This window comes from Chionomys nivalis, chromosome 2, assembly GCF_950005125.1.
Source record: "Chionomys nivalis chromosome 2, mChiNiv1.1, whole genome shotgun sequence".
NCBI classification, from domain to species: domain Eukaryota; kingdom Metazoa; phylum Chordata; class Mammalia; order Rodentia; family Cricetidae; genus Chionomys; species Chionomys nivalis.
Window position 1 is genome coordinate 33,524,846 of NC_080087.1, and position 23,259 is coordinate 33,548,104.

The 23,259-nt window shown below is 43.4% G+C and overlaps 1 protein-coding gene across 2 annotated transcripts in view; it reads left to right on the forward strand.

Annotated features, from left to right (window-relative positions):
• The window catches only part of Slc2a12 (solute carrier family 2 member 12), a 53,697-nt gene extending 31,417 nt beyond the window's left edge, over nucleotides 1-22,280 (forward strand). For both annotated transcript variants that reach the window (XM_057759377.1, XM_057759386.1), the window contains exons 3-5: nucleotides 5,515-5,637; nucleotides 10,056-10,188; nucleotides 20,201-22,280. In XM_057759377.1, the coding sequence (XP_057615360.1) occupies nucleotides 5,515-5,637; nucleotides 10,056-10,188; nucleotides 20,201-20,354 (410 nt within the window). In that variant the 3' untranslated portion in view covers nucleotides 20,355-22,280. The remainder of the gene's footprint in view (nucleotides 1-5,514; nucleotides 5,638-10,055; nucleotides 10,189-20,200) is intronic.
• Nucleotides 22,281-23,259: the final 979 nt, after the last annotated feature.

A 23,259-nucleotide genomic window follows, 5' to 3' on the forward strand; every position in this document is an offset into this window, starting at 1 on the left:
GGAAGAATAACATCTTACTCTATAAATAAGTGACATTCACCCACAGCGTGATAAATAACAATCTCTCATCCCTCACACGAAGGTGTCAGTGGTACATTTGTGCTGGGATTTCTAAGCATTTGGGGATGTTTCTATCGTTCTGTCCTCTTTTGTACTAGTTATGGTGTTCATACATTCAGAAAAACCATTAAGCTATGTTAGAGTATATAAAGCCAATCTATAATTCAGCTTAAGTTTGTGACTTTTTCCATTGAACTGTGCAGGGCTTTTGGTGAGAGCATTTCGGGCGGATTTTGCGGGCAGCAGGTGAAATACTATGGTTAGGTGAACAAGGAGGAATCAAACAGGGGTGACATTAAGTCCTACTGGAAGAATCTAGAAGAGTGATTGCTGAACATGATGACAGGCATTGCATATTCTGCTAGTATGTAAATTTATAACTAAAACATAATTATAAATAAGAAAAATACTTAGTTCCTCAATTTCAAATGACTTTTTAGGCTACATGAGTGAGAAAGATTGAATTCCAAGTGACACAGCTCTGTCCTATTCTTTTTTGGTGCCTAGTAAAACAGGGTCCATCCATTTTTTGACTGGGCACCGTGGAGCACACCTTTGATTCCAGCACTTGGGAGGCAGAAGCAGGTGTATCTCTGACAGTTTGAGACCGGCATGGTCTATGTAGTAAGGAATTTCAGGTGAGAACCTGTCTAAAAAACAGGTGGCAGGGGGGTGGTGGGGGTGGTGGGTGTTCATCTTAAATTTAATTTTGTTTTATATTAAGCATCATTCTGTTTAGTTCAGTTTTCTCCAGTACACTTTTCTGAAATAATCATTCTGGTTGATCTTGACTAGGAATCCTTAACTGAGAAACACCGATTCTTTATTTCATTGCCTGTCTTGGTTTGTAATCTAAGCAGTTCAGGATTATGTTCATGAAAAAGGTATTTATTTTACAAAAGGCCATATGTGGCACAACTCAGGGAGACTGAGAGAGGTGAGACTCCAAAACCAGCAGAGAAAGGAAAGCTACCTGCTCCTCTTCATGTTGGAGTGGCGGTTCACGGTAGAGTCTGTTGTTAAAATAGATGTAAGTTTCAGGATGTAAGCATCTGGCGGGAAGGGATAGTTCAGCTCATATTCACACTTCTTTAATCCTTTTTTTATTTTTTTATTTTTATTTATTTATTTATTAAAGATTTCTGCCTTCTTTAATCCTTTTTTTAAACTGATTTTTTTTTTATTTTATTTTATGTGATTTGGTGTTTTCCCACGGTTGCCACCTGGAATCGGAGGTACAGACAGTTGTGAGCTGTCCTGTGAGTGCTGGGAATTGAACCCAGGCCCTCTGGAAGAATAGTCAATGCTCTTAACCACTGAGCCATCTCTCCAGCCCTCCTATTCACATTTCAAGCACTTCTTTGCAGGAGAGCCAGGTGTGGCATGTGCTGCTTGTAGAGGCAATAAAGCCATGGGAGTTGGATTTACATGCCACGTGCAGGGCATGGCTCCCTTGGCAAATCCAACTCTTGAGCTCTCTGAAGCTTCAGTGCAGAACTTCCTCCGGAGTTGTTAGAAGTTCCCTGGCAGGAGTTGCAAGACCTCAGTGAGTCTTTCAGACTTGGGTTCACACGCCAGGTGGTTCAGGAAGAACTCATGCCAAGTGGAAAGTGTGCCCAGAGAGCTGCAGGATTTAAATCTCAAAGCGTAGGGGGTTAAATGACAGGTTCTGAAGGAAAAACTGGGGCAGTGGCCAGAATAAGTAAGAGGCAGGAAATATTCAGGGTGACTTACATGGGACAGAACTGTCATTTCATTATCCCTCTTAATCCAAGGCTGTGTCCTCACAGAGTGACATTAAGATATGTGTCCTTCCTGGTCTTTTTGTGACACTCTGTGTAGCTGTGAACACCATGTCTGTAGACTCCATCTGGATCTGGCAAGTTCTTATGGGGCCCTGACGATCTGATGCCGTGTGATATAGGAGTTCCATAGCTGTGAATTGTTACTGACTCTAGTCCCCCAAAAGCTCAGATTTCCACAGTCATTACAGTTTAGAGCTGACATTAGGGCATCACAGACTCTGTCATTTATAGGAGCACAAATTGCTGCAGTGGTCCTGTGATAGCAAGACAGAAGTAGAATAACAGAGTCCCGACGAGATGTTTTATGCTTGCTGAGTGGTGGTGGCAATGGACACAGTCCTGTTGTATCGTATCTGTTGTGAGCACTCTGTAGGGTAAATAGGACAATGCCTCTTCTGCTGGTGCATCACTGGGGTAGGGGATAGAGGATGCTCAAAAAGGGCCCCCGTTTCTCCCTTGTGCCAGTGAAAGAGAACTGTCCCATGTAGCAGTAGATTGATTTTCTTTGGAGAGAAAATGGACCATCTCATTGAGGCTAAAAAGAAAATACCGCCTTTGTGATTAGAAGGATTGCCATATTGAATCCGCCTGCGGCAGTTCATGCTTGTGCTCTCTCCCTATGTACTAAGGGTGAGCTCTTCTGTTCTTTCTGCTCTGGGCACTCCTAGCATCTTTCTGGAAAACACCAAGACACAGAAAATTCTTGCTTTCTCTTGCTCCTCAGTCTGTCACAGGAAGCTATTCTTGCCATACATTCAGGGTTTTATTTTGCTCTCTTGGGATCTGAGAGCTTGCGATTTTACAGTTCCATCACCACTATTAAAATAATATCCTCCTTACTTTCATTTGATATGCTCTACATCGGAATGGTTAATCATTCATTCGACAATTGCAACGACATCTAATTTTGTCAGTACTGGATCAGCCAAGACATCAGTTCTTGAGTTCTTCCCATCAGATCAAAAGGAAAGTAGAAGTTTCAGCAATGATGCGTTTTATCTTTGGAGCTGTCAGATGTGGGGCTGGACTGACAAGTTCTCACCAGGACATAGACTGAAGGAAGCCTGTTCTTCTATCTTTAGTTCAATACCTGGGATGGTTAAATTGCCCCAGGACACAGTTCAGCTGCTTCACTGTTTGCCTAGGGTAGACATCCTGAGTGGTCTTTAGTTTTTTGAGATAAGACCCTGGCATTTCAGATGCAGCACACGTAAGCTATCACCAGTGCTTTGTATGACCGGCTCCACCCACTTTGTTTGTCTGAGACAGAGGCTCATGTATTCTAGGATGGCCTTGAGATCACCTTTACCCTTCTGATTCACCTGCTTCCACCTAGAGTTACAGACAGGTGCCACTGTGCTTGGTTTATGTGGCGGTGTGGATCAAACTCAGGACTTCACGCATGCTGGGCACATGTTTCACCAGCTGTGCTATATCCTGGCCCCATCCTGTCTCGGTGGCACCCACTGCTTTCTGTAACAGCCAAGGCAGCTCATTTTCATCTGGGGCCATTGTGGCTCTGAAGAACTCAGCAACACCCAGCCATTGATTAATTCTGTCAGGCCATTTGGAGTTGAAAGTGGGTCGGGCAGGTGTTGAAATAGGGCTGGAAGCTGAATCATGACGATCTGAGCCAATGCCTCTAAAATGAAAGGGTGTACCCATTTTCTATTTCTGCCTCCTAAAACACAAGGCCCCAGAGACCCCTCAGCTCCACTGATAACCATTCTCAATACCCATGTTAAGCAGTAGTATGGAGGTGAGAATATTTAGCTTTAAGAGCTGGCATTAAGCCCAGCATGGTGACACATAGTCTTAACCCAAGCACTCAAGATGCTTTATCAAAGAACAAGCAAAATGCTTTTAACATACTTTTATACTGTATTTGCCCAGGGTCTAATCTTTATTATAAAGGTTTCCTTTTTAATACACTGCGACCATCCACCCAGAGCTGGATCTACCCTCTTAAAAAGCCCAAGACAAGGTCATGAGAACACTAAGATGAGTTCATTAAGAGGAACACGATTGGCACATGACTGTAATTCCTGTACTTGGGAGGTGGATGAAGGAGAATCAGGATCTCAAGGCCAGCCTTGGCTTTATGGCAATTTCAAGGTTTGACTGTATGAAACCCGATTTCAAAATAATGAGGGAGAAAGAGGTTATTATTCAAGAATGTAATCCTCAATAACTTGCCTCTTTGAGTGCAGGGAGGGGTGGGAAAGGAGAAGCGAAGATTCGAGAGGATGGGACGCATGCCATTATTTTCATATATTCTCCTTAAATTAGAAAATAACAATCCTGGTGCTTTTCTTATAATTATCCTCCAGGTCCTCAGGGTAACTTGGTGTAGATTCACTTGGAGGCCTACCAGGCTTTCTTTCATACATGTACACACACACACACACACACACACACACAAAATAAATAAACAAAAACAACCTTAACATGTTTACAACAAGTAGATATTTTCTCCACAGAGCACGATTGTGATATGAGAGGCAAATTGCTCACTTGAAGACTCTGCCGAATGCTCAGTCCTGAGCCACTAGCCTCCTCTAGCTTTCTCCAGGCTAGGATTACATGGTTGGTGGCTACAATAAAGAACATCTTTCCAATGGGTTTGCTCATCTGCAGAGAGCTAGGACTCTTCCTAAATCCCTCTTTCTGTCCCATCAGATCCTCTTACACTCACATTTCTTCATTAACCAGCACAGGTTTATCTAGTCACTACCGAGAAAGCATACTTATTTAAAGAGTGAGTTCCAAAGACTAGTCAGGGCTCTGTGCCACCTCTGTCACTTAGGAGCTTTGTGACCTTGGCAAGTCATTAACTCCTCAGAGTGGCAATCTCTTCCTCTATGACCGAGGAACAGCAATAGTTCTACTTGGTTGGGGTTGGCCACAGTCAAATGAGAAACTGTAGAGGTGTTTGTCAGGTCAGCCCACAGTCAGAGCCCATCCCAAATTTGTGAGCAGAGGACAAGTTAATTTGCTGTCTTCTGCCCTTCCTAATCTAATCAGGCGGAGCCCATAATGCTCCCTGTCACTCAGATAATAAAAAGTCCTCTGATCAAGTTTGATACAGGAAGAGTCTCCTTCCAAAGATTGAGATGTCTAGTCTGGTCTGACAATCAAATCTGGGAGCAATATTTAATTTAGGACTTCTCTCTGCCCAGCTTTCCCTGGGCCATGGCGCCCATTTGGAAAAGGGAGAGATATGTGACCTTTCACCTTTCCAGCTCTATTTACCACGCACTCATTGGTTATACCTTCAGAAAGAGAGGAAAGTGTAGGAAAGTTTACCATTCTGGATTCACTAACGTTGGGAATTTGGACCCGCGGCTTCTGTGCCTGACAGATCTTCAAAGCTCGTTTACAAGTGCCACAGGCATTTTTCAGGGCTATATTGTACCACCTCCTCTTATTTATGATAGCTGTTGTCAAGCCCATCCAGTGTTTATCCTGAAGCCTTTCCCTTGGTGAGGACGGGGTGTGCCGTTATCGGGGCTGTCCTGTTGAAGTGAGTGAGAGATAGTCTTGACCTCCAACCCCAGAGTCAGGCACAGCTTGGAGAGAGACCAATGGAAGGGGCGTGGTGGGGGTCTTTGTGAATTTTGCTGCCTCACAATTCTTCCCTTTTTCCTAGTGCCCTGGCTGTTGCTCAGTGAGATCTTTCCTGGCGGAATCAGAGGCCGAGCCATGGCCCTGACTTCTAGCATGAACTGGGGCATCAATCTTCTCATCTCTTTGACATTTCTTACGGTGACTGGTAAGAAGTCTTGTGTATTTGTGTCTTCGTAAGCTTCATGAAAGTGTTTATTGTGGAGATTTTAAAACATACCCCAAAGTAGAGAGAGGCTGGTCCTGAACCAGCTACGTCAATTACATACCTTCAGCAGCTTCCAGTCTTTGTTCCTTTCTAACCTCACCTGCTCCCCTTACAAGATTATTTGAATCCTATCATCTATATGCATTTTCTCCATCGAATTTCAGCATGGATCTCTGGAAATTAAGTCCGCAATATAAATATCACCCTTAAAATATAAATAATGTTTCCAAGTATCACTCTATTCACATTCTACCTTGTAGTTATTTTTTTTATTCTCGTAGTTATCTCTAAATATGTAATTTACACTAGGATGGTATGTCTCCTCGTTTGTAGGCTACGTCTCCATTCCTCCTACTAGACTTTTACCCCCCGATCTAGATGGGAAGGGACTCACTAGTCTGTTGCGTGGATTTTTGCAGGATCTGGATCTTGATAGTTGGTTTTCAGGTCACATGTCCTCTTGTCCTTTGTGTTCTGAGTTTCTATGTCGAGCCACACGGAGACTTGAACAGGGCAAGTCTCTAACCCATTAGCACACTCCTTGGCGAGTGACCACAGGATGGCCTGTCATCCTCCCAGTCTGGCTGTCCCATCCCATCCCAGGCCATGTTGAGCTCCCTTGATGTGCACCACTCAGACCCAAGGTTTTCGTTCTTTCAGTCTGCCTATTTTTTTTTTTAACCTGGAATGCTTCTCTAAAGAGAGATTTCTCTCACTGCCACTTAGCTACTCTGAAGGTGGATCTTACATAAGGCAAGATGAGTGCTTGAAACTTTGATTTTTATTATTATTATTTATTAAAATTATTTTTAAATTTTAATAATCTTTGATTAACAATAATTTAATTAATAATAATAACTTATGATTATTATTCTCAAAATAATGAGGTGGTTCACTAGCACCCTCCAAAACTGACTGCCAAGTTTTCTGAAATTAATCTCTCTCTCTCTCTCTCTCTCTCTCTCTCTCTCTCTCACACTCTCTCACACACACACACACACACAGACATACACATGCCCTTGACAACATAACTAAAAAAATCCAAACTGTAAACTCATTTCATCATTCATTTCATGTATGTATATTTAACCTTTAGAAATGAATACTTACTCAAGAGTATGCTATGCACATATACATACATGTATATGTTTAGTACATCATGCTTTAAATTACTTTGGAAGTTGCTAATTAAATGCAGTTGGGTTATATATAAAATTTTCAAATGCTTGCATCTTAGATTTTAAGAAATAGTCCAGGCTTAAAGGAGACAAAGAAACTAGTTACTAGCATCAATCCTACATCTTCTAGCCTGGTAGTAAAAGGAAACATGCACCCTTCACCTTACACCCACACCCACACATACCATCTATTATTTAATTAGAAAATATGGATGAAAAATGGTGACACATGACCTGAATCTTTGCAGGAAGGCTGGCTGACATACTGGATGAGCTAAGGAAGAGGTAGACCCTTGAATGGGCTTTTAGCATGCTTCCTGGTAAAGCAAATTCTTTTTCTTTTCAGTAGTGGTTGTTTCTTTTGAGAACCAACTCTGACTCTGTAGGGTAGTCCAGCCTTGAACCCATGGCAATCCTCTTGCCCCAGCCTTCTCCCCCAGCTAGGATTATAAGCACAAGCTATGCACAACCAGATTCAATACAACCGGATCCAATTAGTTTTTGAAGCCTGGAATGACCTAGTCTTCAGTTGACCTCCACCTGCGCTGTCTGAAGATCTCTAAGTATTTTCAAAGATCAAATTCTTAAGCATGGATTAGAATGATTTAAAAGATAGGAGGCTTTTCTACATATCTTATCTTGGTGATAAGCCTTTGGATACCAACATTTTAGTGAAACATCACCTGTATCAATGTAAACATACTGTTTCTGGTAAACAAACATTACACAGTGGGCAGTGAATTCAGTTCTGGGTACACTATTTTGAAAAAAACTGGTTGAAAATTGCAGTACATATTAGGCTGTGGTAATGCACGTCTATAAACCCAACCCTGGAGTACTGAGGTTGGAGGATGAGTTCAAGACCATCTGGAAAATACAGAAAGACCCCATTTCAAAGGACATACAAAATAGGACTATCCAAGAGAGAATGGTCCAGATAATAAGAACCTGGTATCTATGCTCTGTGAAGAATGACTGGGAGAGTTCTGGGTCTTTGATCTGGATCCAAAGACTCTCAAAGAAAGGGTGAAGATATAGACAAATGTTTGGAGCGTGTATCACAAAGAGCAGGTTGGGAGGTATGACTCACAGTGTGCTGTCTACAAGACAAAGCAGAACATCCTGAAAGGCAGATTTGGGGTCTGAGTAAAGGAGATGGTTGTGGCAGTAAGGTCATGATCTCTCTGTTACTGCAAGCATTTAAGCAGAATGTGAAACAAGTTCAATGAGATGTTCGTTTGGGTTTCACTAATTCCAACTAATTCTACAAGTATTAGAATAAGCAATCCACCTGACAAAACCCTGCACTAGCAGCAATAAAAGATCAGAGACAGGATTGATTAAAATTGCCTGAAAGAACTGTCTTGCCACTCAAGAGATGGTTTAGCAGTTAAGAGCACTTGCTATGCAATTATGATGACCAGGGGTTTTGTTCCAACATACACCTAACAAACTGGACATCTGGCACACCTGTAACCCTAACTCTGAGCTGGGGCAGAAGCAGAAGGATCACCAGGGCTTGCTGGCTCCCATCCTAACTGAGAAAACATGAACCTCACCCAGGCTCTGGGAGAGACCCTGACTCAAAGGAATATGCAGAGAGCAATACAGGATGAGACCTGATGCTTTCAGACTCCAATGTTCACACACAGACATCCACATGTGCATGTGCACACACACACACACACACACACACACTTTTGTCTTCCTTCTTTCTGTTCCCACCTCAGCTCAGCTCACCCACAAGTGGTTACTATGCTTAGATTTTTCCACACTGCAGCTATAAAAATGACGTCAGTATCTAATCACTCAAGTCAATTTTTCCCCTGACCAACTGTGATTTGTGATTGTAGCTGTTAAGGGCTATTTGCAAATCCTGCCTGCAGTTGGTCTTTGCATATGTGTAAAAAGAGCTAGACACTTCTCTACTGTTCCTTATCATCCTGGACATTTGCTGCTGGTCCAGAGGCCAGCACCATATAAATGGACAAAGTTACATGTGCCTGAATGGGGTTGTGTCTAGGGTAATGCACCCTGAACTTGATCAGTGATTAGAAAGGGAGTATATGTTTGTTTAGAAGTGGCCAAGAGAGCTGACAAGTGAAATCCATCAAAATGTTGAGAATTGTACTGATCATATTTCTTTCATTGGCCCCACTATGATGTTTTCTGCTGGACCTAGATGGAAGCTTTACAATATGTTGCCAGCTATTAGGAATGGTGAAATAATGCCAACATAAAACAATTTATTGAAATAAGAGTAAAAAGGATGAACTCATTTCCAGAAGTGTCCACGTGCACAAATATGTCATTTACAATGGCCAAACTACAACAGTGGTGATCCCTAGAGGGAGTCAGGGAAGGGTAAGAGAAAATTGGCCTTGGGTCTTTATAGACTTCTGCATTAAAATTTTATTTTTGCAATGGTGATGTTAGCTTTAGTTGTCAACTTTATATAACCTAAGAAATACCTTGGAAGAGAGTCTCAGTGAGGGATTGTCTACTTTTGTGTTGTTTTGTAGGCATGTCTGTAGAAGATTGACTTGTCAATTGATATGGGGAGACCCCGCCCAATGTGGTTGGCATCATTCCCTAGGCAGAGGATTCTGGACTGTACAGAAACATGCTAGTAGTCTTTAGTATAGGAAGCAGAGTGAGAACTAGGAAGGAAGCAAGGGCCCATGCATTTATTCTTGCTTCCTTTGGATATAATACTTTAAGTTGCTGCCTTAACTTCCCCATAGTGATAGATTTTAAAATTACATTCCATAATGTGGAACCATAAGCCAAATAAAGCCATTCTTCTTTAAGATGCTTTTAGTCCGAGTATTTTATCCCAGCAACAGAAATAAAACTAGAACATAAATGAACATGTGCTCTTTGCATTAATAAAGATATATTATCATGTTGAAAAAGAAAAATGTGTACCCAGAAAATAGCTTTGAGTTTAATTTGTGATTTTAAAAGACAGCTTTGCATTTTACCTAAGAAAGCTGGGGTAGAATTGTAAAACAAAACAAAAAGAACTTGGCCACATTTTGAATTGGTGAATCTTATTTCCATGGAGACTACGAGCATGTACTAGCTTCCTATAGGATTTGAGAAGGGATGTTCACAAATGGGATCGGTGATCAGTGCACACAGAATACATACCTAACCATTTTCTTTTGTCTCCTATAGATCTTATTGGCTTGTCATGGGTTTGCTTCATATATACAATCATGAGTCTAGCATCCCTGGTTTTTGTTGTTCTGTTTATACCTGAGACTAAGGGATACTCTTTGGAACAAATATCAATGGAGCTAGCAAAAGCGTAAGTACCCTATCATTGGTGGTTGGTCAAAATACAGTTGTTATATTTGATTAAATATCAACATTTGAAGTTATTTTAGGATATTCTACAAGATTGCTTGAATAATTCCAGTTCCCTAGCCTTGTCTCAAGTGTGTGTGAACTATTGCTTATCAATAGTAAAGGCTTTACAAACTTTAGTGGTGAGCAAGAATTCCAAGCAGGGCATGGTATTATATGCCTATGACCCCAGCACATTGGACGTGGAGGCAGGAAGATTGAGTTCAAGGTGACCCTTACGTATTTGGCTTTTCGATTAGCTTTATAAGACCTCATCTCAACCTTTTTCTCTCTCCCAAGAAAGAACTTCCTTTCTAGCTCCTCACCCAGTAGTCCACCTTTTTTTGGGGTACTAACTTGGCACTGGGATATGATGCCCATCCTGGGCTAGGACAATAGACAACTTCAGCCCTTCATCTAAAACAGGCTCAGGTGTCTTTTGATCCCAAACACTTAAGGCTACAATTAGCAGAGACACTCTCGGTTCTAAATGTCTGTAATTCTTTATAAGGTGGCACATTCAAGTTAATTTTAGCAAAGGTAAGGAGTGTCTTACATGATTAGGTGTTCAGAATTAAATTCTAGGCATTTAAGTGAATTTCACACGGGGAGATGAGATAAATAACTTATCCAGCAAGTTGGCCAGAACAACTGTCAGAGGCTGAGTTTTAACTGATCAAACTCATGGCCTGAGGGAAGTGGTGACTGCAGTCTAGGAATGAAGGGAAATGTGTTCTTCTTAGGATTAAATTGCAGTGGAACTGGGGCCATGCTTAGTCCTGGGCTTTACTGCAAAGGAGAAAACCATGTTTTTTTTTTTTGTTTTTTTTGTTTTTTTTTACATCTATTTTATCTTTATCATAACTAAGGAAAACTATATCTATCTATTCTTCAATGCCATCAAAGACTTCAGAAAGATACAATATTACCTAAGCAAACAAGAAATAAGCAACTTTCAAACTCTAGAAATGACAGAGACATCTCACTGCCTGGACAGTCACCCAAAGTTCCTCTGTACCGTTGGGGCATCCATCTTTGGCCTACAGGTCCATAGTATCCAGAGACATTTCCATGAAGCAAGAAATTTCAAAGGCAGTTCAGTCACTATCTGCTGTGTCCTGCAGAATGTCTCACAGACTCTTTCATGAATCAGGAACCCTGAAAGATCATCTCACCTTTAGGCAAGTTCAGTAGTCCTCTCTCTGCGGGTTCTCTGTGTCCAGTTTATACAATAGTCCAGGCAAGAGCAGTTTCTTGCCCAAATGGCTATCAAACTCCATAAGGTGCCTCTTCGATGCCCATCTTCTTTCTTCTTGAAGTAGATTGGTGCTGCCAGGAGCAGACGTGTCTCATTGTCATGAAAAACCCAGGAAAGATTCAGCATTAAAATTAAAAATTAAAAGATTTTTTTTAATAGGTTGTGGTTTTTCTCTTAAAAAATAATGTCCCAGCACTGGGTATGATCACAGAAATTGTGACCGTGACACTTGCTTCCATCTGAGGGAAGCTCCAGGCTGATAGATGAGCCAGTGGTGGGGCAATTGTGCAGATGCTCGTGAAGGCCGGCCCTTAGTCCTGTGCTAGCAGGGGCTGGAGTGAGGAAACTCGTGGAACCTTGACATAGTTGAAGTCTTTCAAACAGTTTACTTTGCTAAGCAAAAACAAAACAAAACAACAAAAAACTTTCCTCAATTCAAATCGTAAGTTGACTATGTCAAGTTTCTGGTTGTGTTTTTCTGCAGATGAGGTAATTTTAAGAAAACCAAATGAAAATGATTAATTTATAAGGAAGCAAATGCAGTTGTGGGAAGGCTTGATTGGTTAGGTAACTTGCACGTGGACTGTGGGCATGGGCGTACACACCCTTCCTCCTACCTGCTGGATAGCCTTTAGCCCAGGTTTGCTTTTTGTTTGAGGCTCTCAAAACAGGCTGGTTTTAAACTCTCAATCCTCCAGTCTCCTGCTTCCCAACATCCACCAAGCAGGTTTTTATGGAGGGTCATAAGATGCAGCTTCATCTGCAGTCTACCAGAGTTCATGCAATAGGGAGGTAAGGATGCAGGAGGGAGTGGTAAGGATGAAAATGAGAGACATACACCAGCTACCTTCATCACTGCCTTGCCGACTTGGCAGCTGTGATTTAACTCTTCTTGGCTGGGCAATAGCCACGAAAAAATTGAAGCCAGGCGCGGTGGAGCACACCTTTAATCCCAGCACTTGGGAGGCTGAGACAGGCGGATCTCTGAGTTCCAGCCTAGCCTGGTCTACATAGCAAGTTCCAGGCTGGCCAATGCTATACCGTGAGACCTGTTTCACTACCCCTCCCCATCCCCAATAAAGAACCGAAAATTTAGGAAACAACAACAGAAACCGTTTCTACTTCAGGTGGTAAGCAAGAAATCAGATCATGGCAGTAGACTGTGTTGGTTAGCACAAAGATAGATTACTCTTCTTGTTAGAGGATTTCATTGTATAAAAGTCCCTCCACCCCAAAGGAGCAAATACCAGAGCTGAAACTTGAGGCATTTTGGTAAAGATATTGGGGATGGGGTAGGGTCATGTCAGAAATACTGCACTCAGCTGGGCTGCGAAGGTTTATAGGTACTTGTGAGACCGGGCAATGAACCAAGAACCAAGAGGAGTCAGGAAGGGCCTTTGTCTATCTTGGTAAAGAATTTGAACTTTATATTAAGGGCAGTAGCGTTTTTTTTTTTGTACCCTTTATGCATGTGTAGTTTGTGTGAAACATGCATATGTTTGAATCCTTGTGTTCATGAGTACATACATGGAGGTCACAGGTGGGCTTTTGGCATCTTTCTTTATTGCTTTCAGCTAATGGCTGTCAGTGAACTTGATGGTCACTGTTTTGGCTAAGCGGGTTACCCCTCAGGGCTAGGGTTGCAAGCACACTTAGCCACGCCCAACTTCTATGGAAGTACTGAGGGTTTGAACTCAAGTTCTCATACTTGTGTGAATAATGCTCTCACCCATGGAGCCACTGCCCTAGCAGATGTGTTCGAAGTAAAATGAGATTGAGTGACCAGAGTTTAGATGGAAGTTTAATTCTGACAAAATAGGAGGAACAGAAAGAGGAGCCACTGAACGAAGCTACTGGAGGTGGCAGAGGGGAAGGTATGAAGCTGGACATAGTGTCACATCGGGGCCTTTGAAACTGGGACCTGCACAGGAAGGACAAATAGGGGGGAGAGGGAATTAGAATTGCTCGTAGGCTTCCAGAATCAGCCTGCTATGTATGCAGTAGTGTTATTCAGATGCCGGGAGAGAGGGGCAGGTTTGGGAGAGGGCCTGGTGGCGGTTGGGGTTGGGCCCCCGAGTACCAACTGTGCAGATTCCCTCTGAGAGGCTTATGAGATGTGCAAGTGAAAACGGGGAAGGAAGGCCAGGATGCGCAGATGTCTGGGATGTCTCTCTACAGATTTGGTGGTCGGCACAGGGGCATAGGGACATGGTATGTGGGCAGTGGTGGGATGAAAAACACTTTGGAGAATCATCAATGCAAAAGTGGATGTGACTCCATGACTTGAGCAGGTCAGAGACCTCAGGCGTGCACTCTGTTGCCTTCACGGTGAATTTAATTTGTGTGTGTACATTTCGAAAAAACTCAACTCCTAACTCAAAACACAAAGTGTGTTTTACAAAGGTTTGTTATTAAAACATCTTGTAAACCACAGTGAGAGACTGTTGAAGGGAGAACAGGATTGAGCTGCTAGGTGAACTGCCGCTTTCATTTAGTAAGGTGGACAAAACTAAGGGTTTATTAACCATATTTCCTTCAGAAAGCCTAACTTTGAAAACTTTTTTCATTAGGCGACTTTCAAGTAGAGTTGTCAAGTAAAGCAAACTGCAAATCATGGCAACCTGAAGACAGAATCTTTCTATTTAGTGGGCTTCTAGAATGTTCCTGTAGAGAGTAGGATTCGGGTATTTAAAACTTTCTCAGCACTCTGTGTTGGGGAGAATATTGAGTGGATACACGTCTGGCTTGCAGACTGTGAAACCACATTTGATACTTTTGAGTCATGCAATTTCTCAAAACCTTAATCCAGGCACTGAGACAGTCATGCATTGACAATTAGGAGGGGGTCAACGTCGAAGTCATTGTGACCCCTCAATAGTTCTGCAAGCGAAAACAGATAAGGAACCCGGGACAGAGAAATAGGAAGATGATGGTGTGCAAGTCTGTGCATTCAACTCAGTTAGAGCAGCGGCTGGGGGAAGCCCCACTCTGAGACCTGAAAGGAATAAGAATTTGGCTCTATAGCTTCCTATTACACAACATTAAAAAGCCAGAAGCTTCTCTCTGCTTGCTGCCGTAGGTTGAGAAATGCTTTCAACATGAAAATGTGTAAGCAACCTGAATCATGAAAACCAACAAGAAGCGTTTGAAACAGTTAAGCAAGCTTCCCCGGAGAGAAATGCCAGAGTCGAAAAATGGCGATCTGAGTACGGTATCAAATTAACTAAGGAAACGTAGGGCAGTGGAAAGCCCGTGGAACTTGCTAGTGCATAGAGACTCAAGTAAGCTTGCTCGAGGAAGTCTACTGCTGAGTCCAGGGAGTCTTTAGGAATTTAGAAGTTAATAAAACAAATGAATCAACTTTTGATCACCAGGGAAACCAGTCCCCATGTGTAAATCCCCATAGCGCTTTCCTGAGGACTAAGAAAGGAAACTATTTATAATATCGAATTAAATTTTAAATTCGATCCTACACGTTGCTTAATATTTTCCTCTCCCCTATTTGGAGTTGGTCCCCACCCCAGCCCCAGTTCTTACAAAGCTGAGAAAACAATAATCTTCCAAGGAGGCGAAGTTCCTTATAAAATAAATAGCAACTCAGCCAAGAGCCAGGAAGCGTAGCTGCCATCGTATACTGTGAAAGGGCTTTGTTTGCAATATCTCCCCTGCCAACTACTACCCCGAGGTGTAGTATCAAATTTAAAGTTCATCTGATATAAGGATGCTTGCAGTATTTACGTTTTCCAAGTGGGATTTTCCTCACTCTTCCCCCTCCCCCACTCAGGCGAAAACAAATGAGTGTTTTATAAAGAGTTTAGCGCCGAAGCCTTTGTACTGTTAGCCGTTAATGGGCTGTGTGTCCATCCCTGTATGCAAACGGGGAGAGCTTGGGAGGTGGCCCTGTCAGAAAAGTGCTTGCCATGCAAACCTAAGGACCTGCTCCATCCCCAGCGTCTGCGTGAAAGTGGGCTGACAGCCATGAAGGCCTGTAATCCCGGCATAGGGAAAGTTAAGACAGGAAGCTGGCCAGTTCTGTGAGCTCCAGGTTCAGTGAGAGGCCCTGTGGAGGGAGGGAGCAGGGAGGGACGACGGTCAGTGTTGACCTCTGTCTCCACATAAGCATGGGGGGGAAGCGCACACTAATTGAGCATCTATTATGCCCCAGCATGTTGTAGGTGCTGCAACCATAATAGCAATGAGAAAAACAAACAAATACACTCAGGACAATGACCATGCGCTGGTTAGCTCCTTAGTGGTTGGGGTGGAGCAGGCTTCAGAAGGCTGTGCTGAGATAACCTTTAGGATACAATCTGGGCGATAAGAGGACAAGCCGGGAGGTTGGGGTACAGAGAATGCAGGTAGAGGATCGTTAGTACAGAGGCTAACTCAGGAACAGGCTCGGCCTGTTTTTGGAAGGGTAAAGAGCTCTATGTCAGAGCCAATGGGGTTGATAAAGCAGGCTGAGCAAGGAGTTGGTTAGTTCTCGCTGGGTAGGAAAGGACCCAAAGTTTTAGCCTGGACAGTGGCATGACATGAAATGACATGACCCACATTTCAAGCCAGGTGTGTCGTGAGCATGTGCAACCACCTGGCAGCCTGAAGCTGGGGAGACTCACAAGCACAGGGTCAGCGTCAGATGGCCCTTCATGCTACCCGGCAGCTGCAGATATCACTAGTCCCTTAAAGTCTTCTGTCCTAGCAAGGGTCACTCAGGCTTCGTAGTCACACCAGCAGCCCTTCAGGCTTGAAGAGTCAGCTCTGTTTCTATGACATCGGCCCCATCATTCTGGTGTAGGAGGGCCTTTTGTTTATGTGTTGCTTTTATTGGTTAATCAATAAAGAAACTGCTTGGCCTGATAGGGCAGAACTTAGGTAGGTGGAGAAGACAGAACTAAATTCTGGGAGGAAGGAAGCAGAGTCAGAGAAAACGGGCATGGAGCTGCCAGGTCAGACATGCTAAATCTTTCCCGGTAAGCCACGACCTCGTGGTGAATACAGATTATTAAAAATGGGTTAAACCAAGATGTGAGAGTTAGCCAATAAGAGGCTAGAGATAATGAGCCAGGCAGTGATTTAATTAATACAATTTCTGTGTGGTTATTTCGGGTATAAACTAGCTGGGCAGCTGAGAAGAAAAGCAGGCCCTCTCTCTTTTCAACATCATTCCTCATCTCTTCTCCCCTTTCCAAGACTTCCTGTTTACTCCTTCACTTTCCTTTTTATTTTATTTTTTTTATTGCTGGTGTACTTTCCATCAGTATAAATAGAAACTTGCTGGGATCTCCCCACTTACCCTGCCCCTTTTTAAAGATAGGGCTCTATGAATCCCTGCCTGGTCTTGAACTCACTATGTAGTTGAGAATAACCTTGATCACAAAGTTCCTCTTGCCTCTACCTCCCAAGTGCAGGGGATTGTGTACCAAGTGTACCCATGTGTACATCCGGTTTACACAGTGTTGGGGGTTGAATGTAGGGGTCCCTGGATGCCAGGCAAACCTCTGCCAACCGAGTTACGCATCATTTCTCCCATCTTCTAAAAACGGTGTGTTGGTGCCGTTTTTCTTCCAAATTTGCCACTTCTCTATTTCTAACAAAGTCCTTTACCTGTGCATTTCCCCTCTCCTGAACGGCTCCAGTGAGCCTTCTATGGCTACCACTTCCCTGAATAAGGCTAGCGCAGGGGCCAATTCTCAGTGCTTGTTTTAGTGGAGTACGTCATCCTGACATAATAGCTTTGCCACGTGTGGGGACCTCCCTTCTGATTGTCGCATTTCTCACCTGTCCACACCTGGTTCCCTATTTTCTCTGTGAGCTTGGGCTTCCTCTCGCAACTTCTGTCATACTCATTACTTCATCCGTGTCAGAGCATGCCCTCTGGACCATATACCAGGAGCTGGAATCCACCTGCTTTGATCTCCCTCTTAAACTTGAGGCGTGGCTGCTCATGTCTTGCTTACCTCTCTTCTCATGCTAAGAGATAAGCTAAACATGCTAATTCCACCCATGGCGGCCTCAAAGAGTCCGTCTACACATTGGCTCCAGACCTAGTTTCCTCCTTGTGTGCCAATGTCTTCCTTTTCTTTTGCTGCAGCCTACGCCAGTCTTTCCCTAATCTCTCCCTCTCATGCCCCGCCTCTAGTCTAGTAAGCCTTGCTGGCTCCTCCTTCCACAGGCATCCATTTCTGCTATGCTATCATGGTCTGAGGTATCATGAACTCCTTTCTTCACTGGTGTACTGGTTACCTACCTGGTCCCCCTTTCTTCCCTTCCCTCTACCCCATTCTGTTCCTTTGTTCCAGTCCCCTAGGGATTCATGATGTAGAGAAAAAGCTATACACTTTATGTTTTCTCCTCCCGGCCCCTTGCTTTAGTGGCTTCAGTCACCCTGACCTTCGGAACTCAGCAGGCATACTTAAGGCCGCGACTATTTTTTATGCTCTTCCCTAGGTATGTATCTGCTTCATAGTGTCAACTCCCTCTTTTCTTGCCAACCTACTATAAATCAGACTTTGCATCTACTTTATTTCAGTTTTTAACAAGAGTTGAAACATTCCTTTGGCTTATTAGCTATTTCTCATTATGTTTAATTCCTTGAGAGCAGGGGGAAAAGCGTTTTACTTGCATGGGTATATATGTACCACAAAGTCCTGCTGCCTGCAGAGGCCAGAAGAGGGCATCAGATCCCCCTGGCACTGGAGTTACGGACAGTTGTGAACTGGGAAGCATGCCCAGGTTCTCTTGCAGAGAAAACAATCTTAACAAGGAAACTCCGAGGAGCAGGATTTTTTCACTGTGTTCTTTCTGGTTCCTCAAAACCTAGAACAATGATCACCTGGTTTCTAATGGCAGCGCATTGTTGAATGCATGAATAAACAAACAAAGGTACTGGATATAGGAGTGAGGCATGGCTCAAGATAACATCTCAGCTTGAAGTCTGAGAAACTGAATGAACAGTAAAATGGGCCAGCCTGGAGGGCCCCAGGGTGCAGGGTGCAGGGGTAGCTAGAATCATTTTGGATGGATTAATTTGGAGATGTCCATTAAGACACCAAACAGAGACACATTTGATAGGCAGCTGACTATGAATGCAAGTCTATAAGTCTGTATAGAGCTAAATGTGGGAGACCATTGCCTCATGAAACAGAAGCAGAGAAGAATGGGGCCCGAGACTGGACAAACCTCCCATTATGCCAATATTTAGAGATAAAAGAAATTGATGGGCAGTGTGCAGAGGCAGGCGAGTCTCTGTGAGTTTGAGGCCAGCTTGGTCTACAAAGTGAGCTCCAGGACAGTCAGGACTGTTGTTCAGAGACACCGTCTTGAACCACCCCCCCACCCCCCAAAAAAGGAAAGAGGTCACTGAGCACCAAGGAGCCGATGGTGAAGATGGAGAAAAGCCAAAGGAACAACGTATTATTAAAGTCAAGTGTTCCAGGGCAGTATGGGTTGGAAAAGACAGGCTTGAGACTCTAGGAGTCTCAGTGAAGTAGGGGTCAAGCTGGCAGGAAAGAGAACTCAAGTGAAGACAACCCTATGGTTTTGCTGTGGAGAACAAAGGCATTGGCTGGCTTTCCACTCACCATGGCTACAGACCACCCAGGGACCTGCCAACCTTCTCTAGTGTGGTGCTAGACAGATCTTCAGCCTTCCCTGCCCAGGACTTTGAAGCCCGAGTGCTTATCACCTACAGCTTCACTTCTCTTCCTTGGCTTAGATTCATTGCTCCTCAACCCATCCACCCCCACCCAGTCTGTCATTCAGGAAAATCTTTAAGACTTCTCAGTTCATTTAGGACAAATGGAATTCAACCAGTTCCTTTAGGGTTAGGGACAAACTCTGAAGTAGGACGTTAGGACCCACCGCCACCTGTCGCAGTTCCCCAAGGAGTCTGACTTTCCTACTCTTTGAGATACTTCCACACCACCTCTCGCTTTCTGTTGTGACTTTCAGTTGATGCCATCTGTGAAGATCATGCTCCCAGTAGCCCCTGTACCATGGCCAGAGAGAACAGTCTCTCTACTGGCCCAGTGTATTCTGCGAATCAAGGATTCCCAACCTGAACTCCAGTTGCTGAACAACAGATCAGCAATCCCTGCCTCAGCTACCATCCTGTCTCCCTTTTTATTTTCTCGCCAGCACACCCTCAACTTACGGCTTCTGAGCTTGTTCTATGACAGCACAAGCCCCTTGGAAGCCAGAGTAACATCCAACCCCACCCACAGTGCCCGCTGTGACCCGTTCCCTTCCCTGTGGAAGAGAGGAAGGTTCAAAGGCGTTCCCTTCTGTTAAATCAAAGGGGAGAGCATACTTTATGCTGGTGGAGATCATGTGCTGTTGAGGGAGAGTGAGGCCGAATAGAGACACAACGGGGAGCTAGACAAATGCAAGACAATGAATCTGGATTTGGGGCGATCATGACTCCTTTCCTGTGGGTAACAAAAAGTACTCCTGGAGTCGTGGCCTGTTACGAGGGCTGCTGTGGCCCCGTTCTCAGAGGACAGCTGCCTAACTTTGTTCTCTGTAGGAGTCTGCCCAAAGGCTGTAGGTACATATCCGAATCCTTAGCACATTAAGGCTTCACCATGAAAATGTTTTTTCCATGACCTAAACCATGACAACCCCAGGGTGATTTTTAAAATAACGCTGCAGATTTCTTTCAAGCACAATATAAACCAAGAATGACATTTTCATTAGCGCCTCTCTCTCTCTTTTTCAGGAACTATGTGAAAAACAACATTTGTTTTATGAGTCATCACCAAGAAGAATTAGTGCCAACACAGCTTCAGAAAAGAAAGCCCCAAGAGCAGCTCCCAGAGTGTAAGAAGCTGTGTGGCAGGGGACAGCCACAGCAGCCTTCTCCAGGAACCTAAGGGGCTCAAATCCTTACGCATGGTGCTGTGGCATGACCTACTACAGGGGGCTCGGCCATGGCTTCTCCTCAGTGTCATGGAGAACTTTTACGTGGACACCCTGAAATTAGAAAGACAACCTTTAATCCTCTTCCCCAAATGGGACCTTTATCAAAAGGTAGAGGAGGCATTACCAATGCCCTAATGTATCAGGTTAAAAAAAAGAAACAATAACAAAATCCCGACAGATTCAGTACCTTCTGCGTTCTCTCCAGTGCAGCCTTCTCTAGACGAAGTTCTAGTGACAAGGCCAGCCTCTGCCTTAAGTTGTCTAGGATGCCAGTCACAGCTTAATACTTAAACACAGAAGCATTCTGGGCGGGCATTTACTATCTTTGCCTCTGAAGAAACCCCTTGCTCTGGGTCCTCTGTCAAAACATGGCGGATGATTCAATTGCACCTGTGTTGTAGATTAGGGACTATGGTGTCCTGCAGAAGACTACTGACAACTCAAGTCCACCATTACCAAGATTACGTAGCTAGTACAGCACACATAATGAAAAAGTTAATCAAAATAGCCTTTTTAAAATTTTATGTGCATTTTAAAAAATGTTAAAAAATAAAGCATTTTTCCATTTTTTAAAACTAGAAAAGTCAATTTAAAAATCCTTGGGACCATATTTATTTACGAATACCTTAGTGAATATTAGAAGTCTGACGTAGGTTATTATTTATCCAGATCTCTAAGCACATAGGTTTAAGTTATAAAGTCAAATCTATAAATTGTGTCCTGGGAACGCTTCCGTCCTAACCTGTAGCCACGCACAGCTGCCTGCCATTCTCCCCACTCCTCAGGAGTCTCTCTACCTCGGGCTACGGCAGGCTGCCTCACTGCTCCCTTTCAGATGAATGCAGACAGACTGAACGACACTGACGTCAGGACAGGTCCCTGCTTCCCTTCTGTGATGTGCAGCGATGAGCTATACCAGCAAGGCGGGTTTTACCCACAGGATGCACTTCTCTGGCCTATTTCTGCAGTTCAATTTTAAGATTTAACAAAACATTTCACCAACAGAATGTGCATATGATAGGAAAACCTGTGGGAAAGAACCTTCAATCATTTAATAAACTACAGAAGGCACACAAAAGATAAGCCTTAAGGTTTCACAGCCTAACTTGAAAAATAATTCAAAGAAATATGAACCCGAAAAAAGAGCCCAAACCCCTTATTTTGGGATTTTCTTCCTTTCACTCCCAAATGGTCCCAGTTTGATGGAGCGATACATGGCCACCATATTGTCTTCTAGCCAAGTGGAAAGACAGTGAGTGCCCACAGCATCACAGAGATCAGCCCCCGAGCCTCAGGAGCATGACAGGAGGCCTGGTTCTGGAAATGCATTGTCTAAGTTAAAGGTGACAGGAAGAAGCTGAGATTGAAATCTTCATTATGTCGCGGTGTATCTCACATCGAGTAAGAATGGGTGCTGTTTTCTGCTTGTTGTCATAAGCGAGGGTAAGGTGTACCCTGCAGAGTATCACTTTAGTCTCATTGGAGTTGCTGGAATTACATGCCACGATTTAAAACAAAAACAAAAGTCGAGGCAGGTTATCAACCTGAGCTTTTATCTTTTTTCCCCCTCCAAGTATCAGATTAAGATATTTTAAAAATTGTTAAATGATTTGATTTTAAACATATATGGACAGACATAGTTGGCTTTCTTGTATTCCTTGTGAATGGACAAGAAACAAGCAAAGGCAACTTGTTAACTAATGACGTGAATGGACGTACCACAAATGTTCTAATGTTCTCTTATTATCCCAAGTATGGAACTAAACGCTTTTGTTTTCAAAATATTTTTTTTTACCCAGTATTAGCCCCATCCCACCTCCAGCACACGAAGCCTTTAGTTTTGAAAAATAAAAAGGAAGAATACTTAAAATTTGTCTGTATATATTCACAGTTTTTATTTATATAAAAACTTTTTACAGTACTTGTAGAAAACCAGGTGACATGAGACTCACACACTCCTTCCCAGCTTTGTTTAGAGGACTGCCCAGGAAGCTGCCAGGGAGTGCCCACACGGCAGGGACATCCAGACTTGGTCACGCTTTCTTGGCTCCTTCAATAATTCTCACGAGCTTCAATCTGCCTGGCTTGCACGCTATTGAACACTGAACACGTTGCGTCCTTTGGATCTGCCCCTTCCCTATCTAAGTCTCTGCTCACATACATATTTCTGTGTTTGTGAACACTGCAGACAGGAGATCCCTGCTGACAGAGCAGCGGGAAGACCTCAGAGCTCTAGTCTAACCTCTAACTGCATTTCCCCCCCCTGGTATCTAGGATTTTGGCTAATGATCTTACAACAAAGCAAATAAAAAACAAATGTAAAAACAATTAAAAAATTTTGAAGACTTAAAAAAATCAGAATTAAGTATGAGTAAAGCAAGTATAAAAGCCTTTGCCCTACTCTTTGAAGGAATGAAAGGCAGGGTGTGAGGCGGCTTTTAGAAGAGGACAAAATGGAACACAGAATTCTATGTACTGTTCAGTGCAGGGCTTAAGATATCCTTGTGAGAGATTATGATATGTAGAAAACTTACTCAACACAGAGGTTCAGATGTTGCAAACATTTCCAACTATATTAATAATTCAGAGTTTCATGGGAAATAGTTTAGTGCATGTGGAGAATCTAATTTTTGACTCCACCTAGCTCATCTGCGGGTAAAAACCACTGCTGTTTACAGGACACCCATGTGGTCCTGCCTTCCCTCAGAGCCCTGCATGGGTGAGGCCTGTTTCACACACACATCACAACTTTTAGGAGCAGTGCGCACAGACTCCAGTCACCTCTACCTCCACTTAATAAGACAAAGTGGAGACAGGGACGAGCCTGCCAACGGCCAATGGTTCAGGTACAGCTCT